The sequence below is a fragment of the Epithele typhae genome, assembly GCF_022376455.1.
Source record: "Epithele typhae strain CBS 203.58 chromosome Unknown BXZ73scaffold_24, whole genome shotgun sequence".
Classification (NCBI taxonomy): domain Eukaryota; kingdom Fungi; phylum Basidiomycota; class Agaricomycetes; order Polyporales; family Epitheliaceae; genus Epithele; species Epithele typhae.
Genome location: NW_025954215.1, coordinates 309,294 through 322,618, shown reverse-complemented (window position 1 = coordinate 322,618; position 13,325 = coordinate 309,294). Strand labels below are relative to the sequence as shown.

Genomic DNA, 13,325 nt, shown 5'->3' with positions numbered 1-13,325 from the left:
ATGTAGGTGGATACGTCGTCACACCCAAGTTATCAGGATTCAGGATATCCGGTTCCCCTCTCAGCTATCGCATCGCAGGCGCTCCGGCCACCCGCTAGCACGAGCGCTCTCGCAGCCCATCTTCGTGGAGTCGCTACGCAGCGCTCGCCCGCCAGCCTCTCACGTTCGAGCGTCGACACTCGGCCACGGCCCGGGCTGACAGAGACTGGCCCCGAGACCTTTTCCCCTGGACAACGCGCACGAAGTTCGAACGAGCCGCGCCGGACGCCATCGCCCGGGGCGCGAACTTTGGTTGAGCTCGTTCCGCGCCACGGCATTGGGAGCAAGCCTGGGGCACCCGCTTCGCCGGGAGGCGTCCGTGTCCGTCCACGGGCGGGTCTTCTCACTGCGCCTTCCTTCCCGACCTTGGTCAGTCCTCCAGGATCCGTTTCCGCCGTCCCTCGGACCTGAGGCCTCAGGCGTACATCAGGCCTCAGGCCCCAGGGTCCACCCAGCTTCAGCACGCCTCAAGGCGGCGGGCAGGTGCCTAGTCTAGCTGTAGGCCTCCTCGTTCGCCCGCCCTCCGAAGCTCCACGACCTGGGCCCGCCTTCGCGCTTCGCTCCTCCAGACTTCCCCAGATCTCCAGCGGCCACTGCGCCGCGGATGCAGTGGGGGGCGGGACAGGCACGGGGCCGCGCGAAGCCCCGCGTCTGTTCTGTTCTGTTCCCTCGCGTCGCGCCTTCTCCCGCACCCGCCTTCCGCGCTCCAGGGCGTGGAGGGGCGGTCGGGTTTGGATTGGGAACGCGACCCGGCACGCACGCCTGCGCTATTCTCGGCGCGCCCGCCTCTCGCGCGTCGAAAATAGCCCTCGCCGTGGCGGAGTGCGTGTGCGTGGGCTGCGCGCGGGGCCCACTGTTGGCTACGGGGAAGGAGAAGGGAAGGGAAGGAAGGGCGGCCGGGCCCGTCGTGCCGCGTCACACACACACGAATCGAGACCGTGCCTCCCTGCGCCTCTGTTGGCCGCCGCCTTGCCGAGCCCCCGCTCGTCTTATGCTAGCTGCGCGTCTGAGCGCGCAGCGGCGTCGTCACAGAAGCCGTGGCCCAGAGTCTTCGCTGCGTCCTGCCAGCGGGCATCGTGTCCGGGGGAGGCCCACCGCCGCGTCCGTCCTTTCGATCTCTTCGGAGCGTATGTCGAACGCTCCAGTACAAGCCGCTCGGCGCACGAAATGTGCGGACCTCTAGCAGGCGATCTGCACGGGGGCGTACGTGGGACGCCCGTGCTAGTCCGGCACGCCTCGTGTTGCGTGTCGGTGGGGCGCGCGATCGAAGTTTGCGGCGAGATGGGTCGCGACACGAAACGGTTGGCCGAGGGGGCTCCTCAAGCCTCAGGGCCCCATACGTGCTCGGCGGGCCTGCGGATCCGACGCGGGTCGGACGAGTGGGCGAACAGTCCGCGGTCGACGTTTCTGTGTTGGTGTGTCGGGCACGAACATGAGGCTCGCCGGGCTGTGGGCTGTCTGACCGACCAGTGACAGTCCGACACTCGCAGGCACTCACTGGCAGGCGGCACTGGCACTAGCCGTGCGTCTGCGTCGTCCGGGGGTCAGCCCTCTCCGTCGCCGTTCCAGATGGAGCGAGGTCGGTCGTGTTTTGGGTCGTGTGTCCCGTCTCAACACCCTCCGGGCCACCCCAGCGCTGACTGGCCGTGAAAGTCTGGTGATCCCTTCAGATCTGTGTGCGCCACGCGCGCGGAACCCCAAGTTTCGCCCTCGCCCTCGCCCCGACACGCACGCACGGACGCACGCCGCAGTCCCTCGAACCCAGACCGCACGCATGCATGGCAAGCCCGCACGCCATCGGCCCCAGCCCGGACGCGAACGCAGGCGCGCGCTCGCAAGTCCTGATCATGATGACCGCGGAAGAGAAGCCTGCGAAGGCGGAGCACAGCTGCAGGCAGGGTCCGGGCCGCCGGCGTGCACGCTGTGGCCCTGGCCAGTCTCGCTGGCGCCCGTGCGCACCCCTCCCCGCACCCCGTTCGCTTTCGCGCCCTCGTATCTCCGCAGCTGGGGCCTCGGGGCGGCAGAAGCAGCAGGGTGCGCCGCGCGTCCCACGCCCGCGCCTGCGCCCTGCTCGCGCGCGGGGTGGGACCCTGGCCCGGGAGACGCGGTGGGGATCCAGGTCAGGGCGCTGGGCGCGCGCGCGACTGGGACCGGCCTCGTGTGTACCGACCCGCGAACGTTCGATCCTTGTGGTGAGCGCACTTCCCGAGGCGGCGAGGGGGTGGCGCAGGCGTGGACGGATCGATGTGCAGGGCCCTCGTTCCGTCTTCGACGGCCCCTGCAGGTCCGAGTTGGCGTGGCGGGGACGGAGAAGCGGCGACCGTCGACGCATCGAATCGATCTCGAGGCAGGCCCGCAGGTCGAGCTGGCCAGGAGCAGCACACGGTCACGATACTCACCCCGAGGCCCGTGTAACTGCGGGCTGCAGCGGAGTCAAATCGTAGTAGTGGACCGATTGTAACTGGGATGGCATTTAGCGATTTACTTTGTTTTAAGGAAAGTTTGACCTAGGGGGACTATCGGAGTTATAATTGGACCATAACTACAGCTTGACTCCGCTTGAACATGTAGTTACATGGCCCATGCCCCCGGTGTCACTGCACAAGTTGGATCTATGGAGTACGACTGCCGCGAGCGGAAGCAGGTCGTCTCCACCCGGCGATAGGCTGTCCCGCGCGCGCGCACGGCGTGCTCCATCCTTCCACCACTCGACCGTCGCGCAACAGGGCACCCGGGCCTGCGGGGTGGATCACCGTGGCCTCCCACGAGCATGCCCTCCTTCTCGTCCTTCTGACGCCCCCCCCCCCTCTTCTCTCTCGCTCGACAAGTCTCTCACGCCCATTGCAGAAGGACGGCCACCATGGCCCGCGCGCCGGGACGCGCTACGTATGCCGTATGTAATCGTCGAGCGAGCCACGAACAGAACAGAGCAGAACAGAACGCCGCAGAGTCAACTCACTTCAATGCGGGGCAGTCAATGCGCCTCCTGCCGCTCCGCCGGTGCGAGCCATATCCGCGCGCGACGCGTGCCCTCCCGCGATTCGGGGTGGGTCCGCTCCCGCGCGTGCGGTGCTCGGCGGCGGCGGCGGCGGCGGCGGGGCGGGGCGGCCTGCCAAACTAGCTCTGGTCATCAGCGCGGGCGCGAGACACTGTGCATTCCTTACGTCCGGTGGCGCGGCAACGCAATGCACACACATACATGATGTGGGTGTGTACCCTGGCTTGCGTGGTTACGCGACACCGCACCTGATGGTCCTCGACGCTGCGGGCGCAGCGGAGCCCATCGCACCGTCCGGTCGTCCAACGGCCGAGCATCGAAGAGTCCGCGCGCTCGCGCACGATCCACGCATCCCGACTGCCATCCGCCCAACACCCGCGCATTCGAGAACGGCGCGCGCGCACGATGCGCGCGTTCGCGACGGGAGCCACTCCGCGGGGTGGCCGCTATCGCTGCCTGATTCAGCAAAAGGGCTCTGGCCAGCACCGCGGCGCCCTGGAGTCGGTCGTTTCTGCGCTCGTGCGCAAAGGCCCTCGACCCTCCAGCTGATCCCGACGCTTCCATCGACGGCATCGCGCATCGATGACGGTCACGGGGACGCGCTTCTCTTACGTCGCGCACCGCGCCGCGCGCCGCGCGATCCGTGGGAGCGTCCGTCGATGCCCCCTCCCCCCCACGCGCCCTCGCGTTCGAACTCGTCCTTCTCCTTCGCGTGCTTCGCGCCGTGAATCTGCAGAACCGCACTACACATGCGAGAAGGGGGGGCACGTACGCCGACCGCGATCGAGAACGCCGACCCGCGTTCTGTTCGCGCACGACGGCCCTCCCACGCGAAGCCGTTCGTCCTGCACTCGTCCTTCGTCTGCCGACCCGGTGGCACGCCCGACGAGCGCGAGCGGAGGGGTGTTGCCTGGCCGCGTATGTCATCGTCATCAGTCGCCATCGGGGCGTTTCGCCGCCGCCGCGGATGCATCTGCCTGTGCGGGGGCGGGGCGCAGGCCCGTCTGGGCCCGACGTCGACCCTCGAGCCGCTTGCCTGGGCGGCGTGCGTGCGTGCGCTGGTGGCGTTGGAGTGCGCGACGTCCGTCATGGGCTTCAACGACCCCCGACGATGGCCAGCACCACGGGCCCGTACCGCGTCTGCAGGTGTGCGCACACGCACGTCACTGTCATGCTGAGCCCGCTTCTCATACTCAACTCCGAATCGTGGCCACGGCTCCGGCCCCGCCCCGCGGGCAGGAGTTTAAGTCGAGTGCAGCTGGGAACGCGGCGGGCACGGGCTCCGACGCCTTCTCCCGACGAAGCCCACGAGTCTGGACTCGTCGCCGCAGACGTCCGCACCGAAACCGGAACCCGAGAACGCGTCCTCGGGCCTCGCAATCTATCTCACCGCCAAGCCCCGCGGGACGTTCGCTCGACGTTGCAAACACCCCGGGGCACGACAGGGGCGCCTGCTCACGCCGGAGCTGCGGGCTGAAGTGCCCCCGTAGCCTCCACGCCCCACGACCTTCAGCAGGCCCGCGACATCGCGCGAGCGCGGGTGACGGGCCCCTCTCTGCCTCACGAGTGGGGGAAGGAGGAGGAGGCGGAGGAGGAGGAAGAAGAAGAAGGGGGCATAGGCGAGGCCGCAGATGGGCAAATAACCACCGGGCGATCCTGCTTTGTCACGCGCGCGCGGGCCGCCGGCGAGAGCCACTCGCACGTACGTACGTAGGCGCGAGGTGCGCAGAACGGACGGCGGAGAATGCAGGGCACCGACGACGGGCTGCACAGAATATTCGCGCGCACGTGGCCGGGGCCGGGCCGTAGCGTTGGAACGCAAATAGGCTTGTCATATCCCGTTCGAGGTTATCTCGGGGCGGAGCGGTGAATGGAAAGGGTCGGAGGGAGGTCCCCCGTTCAGGAATAGACGGACGCTGGATGGACGCAGTTTGAGTTGGCTCGGCGGTGACCGAGCGTGGCGGGCATCGCAGCCAGCGGCGAACGGTGAGGCCTTGAGGGCGTACATAGTGCGGGTCTGCGCTCGTGCGCTGTGTGTGACGGCGGCGGCGGCGGCGGCGTTTGTCCACCACGACGGAACGCATCGCGAACGGTTCGTTGGTACAGCCCACGCAGCACTGCAGGCCGTCACCGCGACCGTGCCCCATGGCCGACCCTGCACGCCGGGGGATGCCGCGCGAATTCTGCGAGCGGGCAGCCCTTCTTTCCGAGACAGCGCAAGAAAGAAAGAGCAGACACGGGGCCACGGAGGGCGAGCAGCCCCCGGGCACGGGCCCCTCGTGCGCCCGCGCCTTCCGCGCCTTCTGCATGCAAACGACGGTGCCCCAACCCGGGACGATGTTCGCCGCTCGCCCACGTCAGTTTGACTGCCCCCCCTGGGCGAAGGCCCGCGTTTCGCGCTTCTCGTCGCTTCTCCCGCCGGTTCTCCCGCAGGGAGCCTAGTCCCAGCGCGTCCTCGAGCGAGTCGACGTCCGACACGTCCGCGGTCGAATCCGCGCGCGGACGAGCCCAGACCGCCTCGCGCGCGGTTCAAAGTGACGGGCACGACGCGGTCACGCCCCGCCGTCGCGCGCACCTCCGAGTCCGAAGACTGCGGGAGCGTACGTACTATGGGTGCACGCATCCGGCCGGGCCGTGCGCTCGCTCTGCTGCCGGGGGCCGACGCCTCGTACGAACCCTGCTAGTTTGTATGGCACCAGCCCTGGTCCGTGAGCACGGACGGCCTGCGCAGAAGCGGGCTCACTCAAGCTCGAGTCCGGGCGCGGCGTGCGTGCAAGTTCTTGCGAGAGAACGAGGGTGCCGCCGGTCGCGCCTGCCCGCCGCCGCCGGTCGGGGTTTGCCTTGCCTGCAGGCTTCTCCGAGCCTCTCCTCGTACGACGCTGCGGGGGCGGCGTCGGACGAAGGGAGGCTAGAAGCTTTGGGCCGCGGCACAGCATCATCGTGCTTGCTGGGACGCGAGCGACGCACCGAGTACGTAACCCGCGCCTCGCGGCTTCTCCTCACGCTCACCGTGACCGCGGGGGAAGAGCGCGTGGGGTTGCTGGCCAGGTGCGATGAAAGTGGGCGTACTAGTCCGAGTCCGAGCGAGCTCGCACGACTCGGTGCAGTGTCGGCGCCTGTAAACGGAGCCTGAGCCCTCCATACGACTCGACGCGGCCACACTGCCAAATATCGCCACGCACCGACGGCAAAACGCTCGTGCGGTGTGGTTGAATGAGCCCGGACCTGAGACTGGCCCTTGGCACGTGCGGTTGTGCGGCTGACTGGCTGGAAGTCTGTACGTGGCGCACTGGATAGATGCCAGATGGCGCATGTCAGATAACTCTATGCAGAGAGGACCTGGGAAGAGAAGACGGCCAGGGAGCAGCGCCTGAGATCGCAACCGCGGATGAACGCTGCCACGGTGGACGGAGCGAGAGTCGCTGGACAAGAGGCGCCCGTGCGGGACTCCTCTGACGTCCTCGACGTCGGCCGTTACGGCCGCGCTTGCCGCTCACCGGCATCGAGCATGCACGTTGGTCATCATCGACCTCCGTCCGACGTCGACGTCCACAAATGTGTGTCAGCGCGCAGCGCGTGCCTGCCATGCTGACCGCGCCGGTGTTCGCGAGCTGCGCGAGGTTGCGCGAGATGCTATCTCGCGCACCCACGCGCGCGACCCCGCCTCGAGTTTTCCGGATAAGTCGCGGACAGCGATAAGTCCCGGGACGGCGACGGGACCGTCTTATCCCGTCGATAACCCGCGCGCGTCGTCGGGTCGCCGGGCGCGCTCGCCGGAACGTTCACGCTAAATTGCAACCTTCTCCGTCGAAGGGCGCGCGCACTCTGAGACTCCGTCGTGGCGTCCGGCGACCTGCGGCGAGTTGTGGACACGCCGGGTTGACGTTGATCGCCCCGGCGACTCGAGCGCGCGTGCGTCTCCTGCCAGCACGCAGTGCGCCCTCCTCCCCCCAGCGCGCGCGGGCACACAGCGACCGCGCTCGATCCCACTCGATCCCACACACCCACCGCGCACACCGTGTGGTGGACCGCGACACGCACGACGCCGCGATCGAATCCGCTTCCCTGCTTCACGAGGGAGGGCGCTCCGGCCAGCGCCGCCCCGGGACCCTTTCCCAACTGCTCTCACTCTCAGAGTCTCACTGTTCCGCGGCCGAGCGGAGAGTGCCCGCAGGGCCCGCGCGGGGGCCACCTGACGCCGTCAGCCGGCTTGCGCGCGCGATGGGGCACGATGCATGATGCATGATGCACGACGTGCGAGGCGCCTCTCAGAACGTTTGCGTCACCAGCGACGCGCGCGCGGGGTGCGTGGGAGTCGCGCGCAGAGACGCGCGGGGGCGGTGCCGGAGGGCGGGTGGACGTTCCGGGGCGCCGGGGGCGGAGGGGGGGGTGGGCCTGCGAGAGCGATATCGCGAGGCGAGGTCAGGAGGGCGGATGAGTCAACGGTCAGGGCCAGGACGGCGCCGACGCGAGCCTTGGGACGCGCTCGTCGGGCGTCGACATCAACAGATGCGCGACGCGCGGGGTGGCACAGGACAAACGGGAGAGGGACTGCAGGAACACCAGAGGTGGAGGATAATCGCGGCGCCTGGCGTGCGATAGGCCGCCCGCCTCGTGTTCGTGCCGCACGCGTGCCGGTCAGAAACAGACATCACGATTCACGACGAACGGACGGAAGCGAGCCTCCGACATAGCCGACGATGACGGCGGGGAGGCTGGGAGATTGGGACGGCGGTGGGCTGCGCGCGGCTAAGCGGGTGGCAGCAGCGGGGGAACACCGGGCGCGCGTGCCGGTGCCGGTGAGGACGTCAAGGGGCGGAGGGCGAGCGGAGATGAATGACGTGCTCGGCTCGCCGTCTGCGCGCTCGGGCCTCACTCTATCAGCGACAGCGCGGGCTGCTCTGGCAACGGGGCGCGCGGGGGGCGGGGCAGCGGAGAAATGAACAATGGCCCGGCTCTGTGCGTGGGGCTGCGGAGGCGGGAATGATGACGACTCACCACCTAAGCGAGGCCTCCAGGGCGATCGCAAGGCAGAAGGCGCGGGCGGGCGACTGTGTGGGCGGAGGGGAAAGGAACAGCGGTGCCGAACGCCGGAGGACGCAGAACTGAGAAGACGTCGAGTATCGCCCCTGCCAATTCCGCGCGGGCAAGCGCCGTGGCCGGCCTGCCGGATTGGGCGGGGCCACCTGCATGGCGTCATCCGTCCGCCTCGTGCTTGTTGTTCATGAAACACCTCCGCCGCCTTTCGGCCACGAACGATACACATCTTCATAATCAGCGTCTCAGCACACCGCCGAGCAGGTCTGCAGGCCTGCAGTACTGGCGCCGGGCCTGTGGCCGACCTTCCGAGCCCGCACCCCGCCGTTCTACGAGCGGCCGCCGGCGCCCACGCTTGTTTTCCTCCGCACCGCGTTCTCCGCACGCGTCTCTGCCCGTTTCCTTTGTCCCTTCCCCATCCTGGCTCCCGGCCGCTCTCGACGCCGCCGCGACGTGCCTCGGCGGCGGACGCCCTGGTTACGCCCCGCCTGCGGCCATCAATGAGCTTCATTGGGGCCCACGCGGGCGCGGAGTCTCCATTTCGTCCCCACCGTTGAACTCAAAAATTGTCCGGAGGCATGCCAGCGCTGAGAGACCGGAGCGGGCGCCACCAGCACGTTGGTATGCGGGTAGGGAAAACGTGGGAGGACGAGCTCGCGTGCGGTGTGCATTCGCGGGCGGTGCGTGGACACGACGCACTCCTTAGTGTTCGCGGCAGAACTCTGCCGTTCTGCCATTTCGCCGTCTGCCACCGGCAGTTGCCATCCTGCCGCCGAGGGCACCGGGCAGAATTTGGCAGTATATAGAGCGCTTATTGAATATAATGGGTCTATTTTCCCGTGACTGCGAGTCGCGACGCCTATAGCAACCCATGGGCCCGTTAATGATATGATGCTTCCTTCTACTGCTTCAGTCTCGACACACCCTTGCCTCTCATGCCAGCACCTGGTCGCCAACTCGCCTCTATCTGTCAGGATAACTTTGAGAAGCGCGAAGCTGTCCCAAACAAGTCCAACAGGAACTATTACAAATGTAAACACTGCAGAAAGAAGATTCAAAATCGCGACAACAACCTTCTTAAGCACCTTGCCGAGTTCAAGAAGTGTCCCAACACCCCAGCTGATGTCCGCCCGCTCGCAATCCTTGCATTACGCGCCAAAGGGATTGATGCCGCCGATGTTGCTCTCCCCGATACTGTTGCTGCCCCCGGTGATCCCTCCAAAGACACCACTGCCCCTGTTCAGCACCCCGCAGCGAATGACGAGTCGGATTCACCCACGCTGTCAGCACCCGTGTCTAAGCGGCGGCGAACCGAGACCAATTCACTCGAGCGGTTCTTTGACCATTCCATGACACCGGAGCAGGAGGGACGTGCAAACGTGAAGTTCTTCCAGTGTGCTCTCTTCTTACAGCATTCCCCCCATCATTTCTCACATTCACATCGCTTAACAGCGCCGTTGTCTATTCCAATCTCCCGTTTCATGTCTCGTCGAGCTGGTACTTCAAGGACTGGGTCAAAGAGATACGGCCATCATACAACCTAGCGTCGCCCTATGTGCTATCCCACGAGCTCCTTGATAAAGAGTTCGCCCAAGTTGATGTTGAGGATAGAGTCCGGTTGAAGGAGGGTACGTTCTGGACTCTGCTGTTTGACAGCTGGGAGGACGCTGTCAAGAGGGCGTTATACGGCACTGTTGCGGCTGAAGTTGGCAAGCACCCCATTATCCTCAGTCTCAACAACCTCACAGGCAAACGAGGGGATGTTCCGACTTTGCTGGCGACTGTCCAAGGTGCCGCAAACAACATGGGAGTTGGCAATATGAAGAACTTCATAGCTGTCACAACTGACAACCCAACGACGATGCGCGCCTTCCGTCGTGAGTTTAATAAGAAGTTTACTTGGCTTCTGGTGTGTTTTCGCATTTCTAGCATGTTATATTCCACGCTCATGTGTTTACATAGCTCTTTGCGTGCTTTCTGCATGGCATGAACACCATTGTGGGCGAGATTTCAACGTTCACAGTCATGAAAGAGGCCGTCAAAAAGGCTACGCAAATCGTCACATTCTTCAATGCTTCGCACTACTGGGGCGGACAACTCACTGAAGAAGCCACCAAGCAAGGAGTGACAAGGAAGCTCCAGCGTCACTGTGACACACGGTGGTACTCGCTCATTGTGCATTGCATGAGTGTTCTGAATTATTGGTGAGGGTCTATCTACTATTATAAGTTGTCATACGGGATGCTTACAGTTATAAACAGCCAGGCACTTATGAATCTATGCGTGCATGAAGACGCACAGCGCGCGGTCAACAATCTGTCCCCTATCCCCCCGACAATCCGTGCTATTGTCCTCGACTACACCAACTTCTGGCCTCGCATTGCTCAGCTTGTTCGCACCACCAAGCCTCTCGTTGATGCCATCGGGAACGTCGAGTCCCGGAACGCCGGGCTCGCAGACTGCATGCTTGAACTACTCCGCTGCGCGCAAGCGATGATGCGGCTTGACCTTGGCGACAATGATGATCCTGGCTTCTGGGACCACGCCAAGATTGTGTTCAATCGTTGATTCCACGAGATGGACACCGAGCACCATGGACTCGCTCTCTACCTTCACCCGCTGTGCCGCCATCTTGCTGTCAGCCAAGCGGCTAACGGTCGAACATACCACCAGATGGAGGTCACAGCTTTGACCATCGCTAAGAAGTGGGGCTGGTCGATAGAAAGGGCGAAGGGGCTCCAAGCCGACCTCATCAAGTACCACCGCTCGGAACAGCCATTTGAAGGCGGGGATCCAGACGCGCTGAAGTGGTGGAACAACTCACGCATTGACGGGCAGCAGCATCCTCTCAAGGCCTTCGCACTCGCCATCCATCACATTGTCCCGCACGCTGCTGAGATTGAACGAGTCTTCTCAGGTCTCGGTTGCACTCAGTCTCCCCGGCGTTGCCGCCTCAACCTCGACACATTCGAGAAGCTTGGGAAGATCCGGACAAACCTGCACTCACACCTACACTCGCACATGGTGTCCATCGGCCGGCCAGTGCATCGCAAGCACGCCCACATGCGGACACGAGAGGAGGGTGGGTCGAATGTCGTGCTCGCACAGGAACTCGAGAGGACGTTCACATGGAAACCGCCATTGGCGACGGAAGGCGGAATCACCGACCCGTTTGAAGCCCCAGAGGACATCACGGTGGACGAGCTAGATCGCGCATTCAAGGAATTCGAAGGCGAGCTTCAACGCGAGGCCAACGACCCGAACGCAGACCGGGACAAGCCTCCGAGCGATGCTGGCTCGGGTGTCCTTGAAGGTCGCTCCTATAGCTTCGAGGAGCTCGATCGCGTGAACAAGGGCGTTGCCCCGGAGGTTTTGCAGGACGACTTGAAGGTGATCGAGGATGCCGGGGACGATGCAGAATGGGACATCGCAGATCTAGTGTCGGGAAATCGAGCAGTATGAATGCAGGGATGAGTACTAGTTGATTGGTGTTAATCGAAAGGGGGTCTCCGGCATGCAGTGTCGTCGAGGATACGAGGTAGAGGGAGCGTTGAGCAGCGGCGACGCGTCCCTCACACCAGATGGGCGTCTGCATTCTGCCGTGATTCGCCGATTCCGGCAACTGCCGTTGTGCCACTTCTGCCCGGCAGAATTGGCCGAAAACAATTCTGCCCTATACTCTAGCACTCCTCCACCGCGGACGAAATTCCCGATCAACCTACAACCTTCGTGGACAGAAAATTTAACGTTTCGCACAGGTACGCATATGACAGCTGCGGGGAAAATCTGCGTGATGGACGTCGTTCATGAACAATTGGAACGTCCCGTAAGTCCTCCGTGCGCCGCGCGTGCCGAGGTGCGGACGTGCGGCCTGCTGGGCCGGTGGTGTGCGCGCCCGCGCGCGGATCAGGCAGCGTCGGACGTGCAGGGCTGAGGGCAAAACGCCTAACGTCAATCCGAACCCGCGTCCGGACGTCTTCACCGCTCGTCCAGGGCCACAACGCGCACCCACGCGCCGGATGTCTCCTCCGCCGTTTGTGCGCGCACCCGTCGTCCACCTCCAATTGTCATGGCGATAAATCTTTCATTCGCTCTCTCCACAGCCGTACTTATCGGTGTGTGAGTGGGCGCGCGGGCGCGCTCCACCCCCGGGGGTCACATGAAGGATCCTCGCGAAAATTTCTGCAGCTGTGGGGCAGAACGGTACGTACGTACGCTGCAGATCGCCCCCGCACACGTCTGTTTCTGCGCGTGCGAGAACACGCTCTCCAGTCCCCTGCCGGACGCGTGCCGAGACAGATCGCATCTGGGACTACTACGGGGAGGCGTCGATGATCTCAAGACTCAGCGCGCTTGATCCGGAGCCCTCGACGACCGAACGGGGGCCCTGAGACCGGCACGTTATGACCTCTGCAGCGGCAGGCGAGTCCTCTCAGTCGGTGGGGCGTTATCGATCGCGCCGATGGCGCGCGATAACAGGGGCGTGCGCGGTGCGCGCACGTCCGTCCGGGGCCGTGGAGAGTAAACGAGAGCGCGCGGGGGAGGGAACGCAGATGGAGGCGCGGATGGCGGGTGCGAATGCGAATTCGGGGAGCGCGGGGTCCGAGGCGCGTGGCCGTGCGCGGGTTGCGTGGGGTTTGGGTGTGGCTGAGGGTGGGGGGGTCGACTGCACGCGCGCGTTTGTGTTGGACCGATGGCACGCGCGTGAACGAGAGAGTGTCCGCTCGCTCGCGCGCAGCGAAGGCGAACCGAAGCATGTGGGGCGCCGCGGGTCTCAATGGCGGACGCGCCGCGCGCGCGGGGGCTCGTCGACATCGACACCGTCGACTGAATGCCCCTAGGCACAACCGCGCAAGTGCTGTTCGCTCGGGCCTTCGCGATCGTCTCTACCCCGCACGGGCACCCCCGTCTTCGCCTTCGCCTTCACCTTCGTCAGCGGGGAACGTCCGCGCCCGCCGACGCCATAACGTGATCATGACGCAGGCCTGTTTCCCCGCACCGCGCCCGCCTACACTCGCGAGCTTCGCGTCCGCCCCGGGCCCGGGTGCCATCGTCGCCAGGGCCGCGGGTTCCACTTTATCTTCTGCATCTGCGCGCCCGCTGGAGCGGCTGCCGGCGCGTCCGAGCAGCCTGAGTCGCGCTGCTACAGCTCACTGCCGATGCACGCGAGATAAGATCGCTCGCGCCCGCCCGCCCGCCAAGGACATACGCTCGTGCCGTGCGTGCCGTGCGGTCTCATCCATGGCTGGCC

At 65.1% G+C, this 13,325-nt stretch overlaps 2 protein-coding genes across 2 annotated transcripts; one reads left to right on the top strand and one right to left on the bottom strand.

Annotated features, from left to right (window-relative positions):
• Positions 1–32: 32 nt before the first annotated feature.
• BXZ73DRAFT_77595 (uncharacterized protein) lies at positions 33–9,425 on the bottom strand (the record flags this gene model as incomplete). The annotated part of the gene is made up of 23 exons (XM_048022697.1): positions 33–505; positions 578–743; positions 800–1,033; positions 1,070–1,493; positions 1,538–1,693; positions 1,776–2,404; positions 2,439–2,523; positions 2,615–2,854; positions 2,999–3,156; positions 3,239–3,594; positions 3,659–3,767; positions 3,810–4,177; positions 4,428–4,693; positions 4,748–5,340; positions 5,394–5,554; positions 5,646–5,952; positions 6,005–6,198; positions 6,220–6,326; positions 6,684–7,147; positions 7,181–7,432; positions 7,707–8,562; positions 8,774–9,216; positions 9,354–9,425. 23 exons carry the CDS (start codon positions 9,423–9,425, stop codon positions 33–35), a joined length of 7,113 nt encoding a protein of 2,370 aa, XP_047877898.1.
• A 920-nt stretch (positions 9,426–10,345) lies between these two features.
• BXZ73DRAFT_90045 (uncharacterized protein) lies at positions 10,346–11,536 on the top strand (the record flags this gene model as incomplete). Its single annotated transcript, XM_048025487.1, has 3 exons — positions 10,346–10,627; positions 10,652–10,711; positions 10,748–11,536. 3 exons carry the CDS (start codon positions 10,346–10,348, stop codon positions 11,534–11,536), a joined length of 1,131 nt encoding a protein of 376 aa, XP_047877897.1.
• Positions 11,537–13,325: the final 1,789 nt, after the last annotated feature.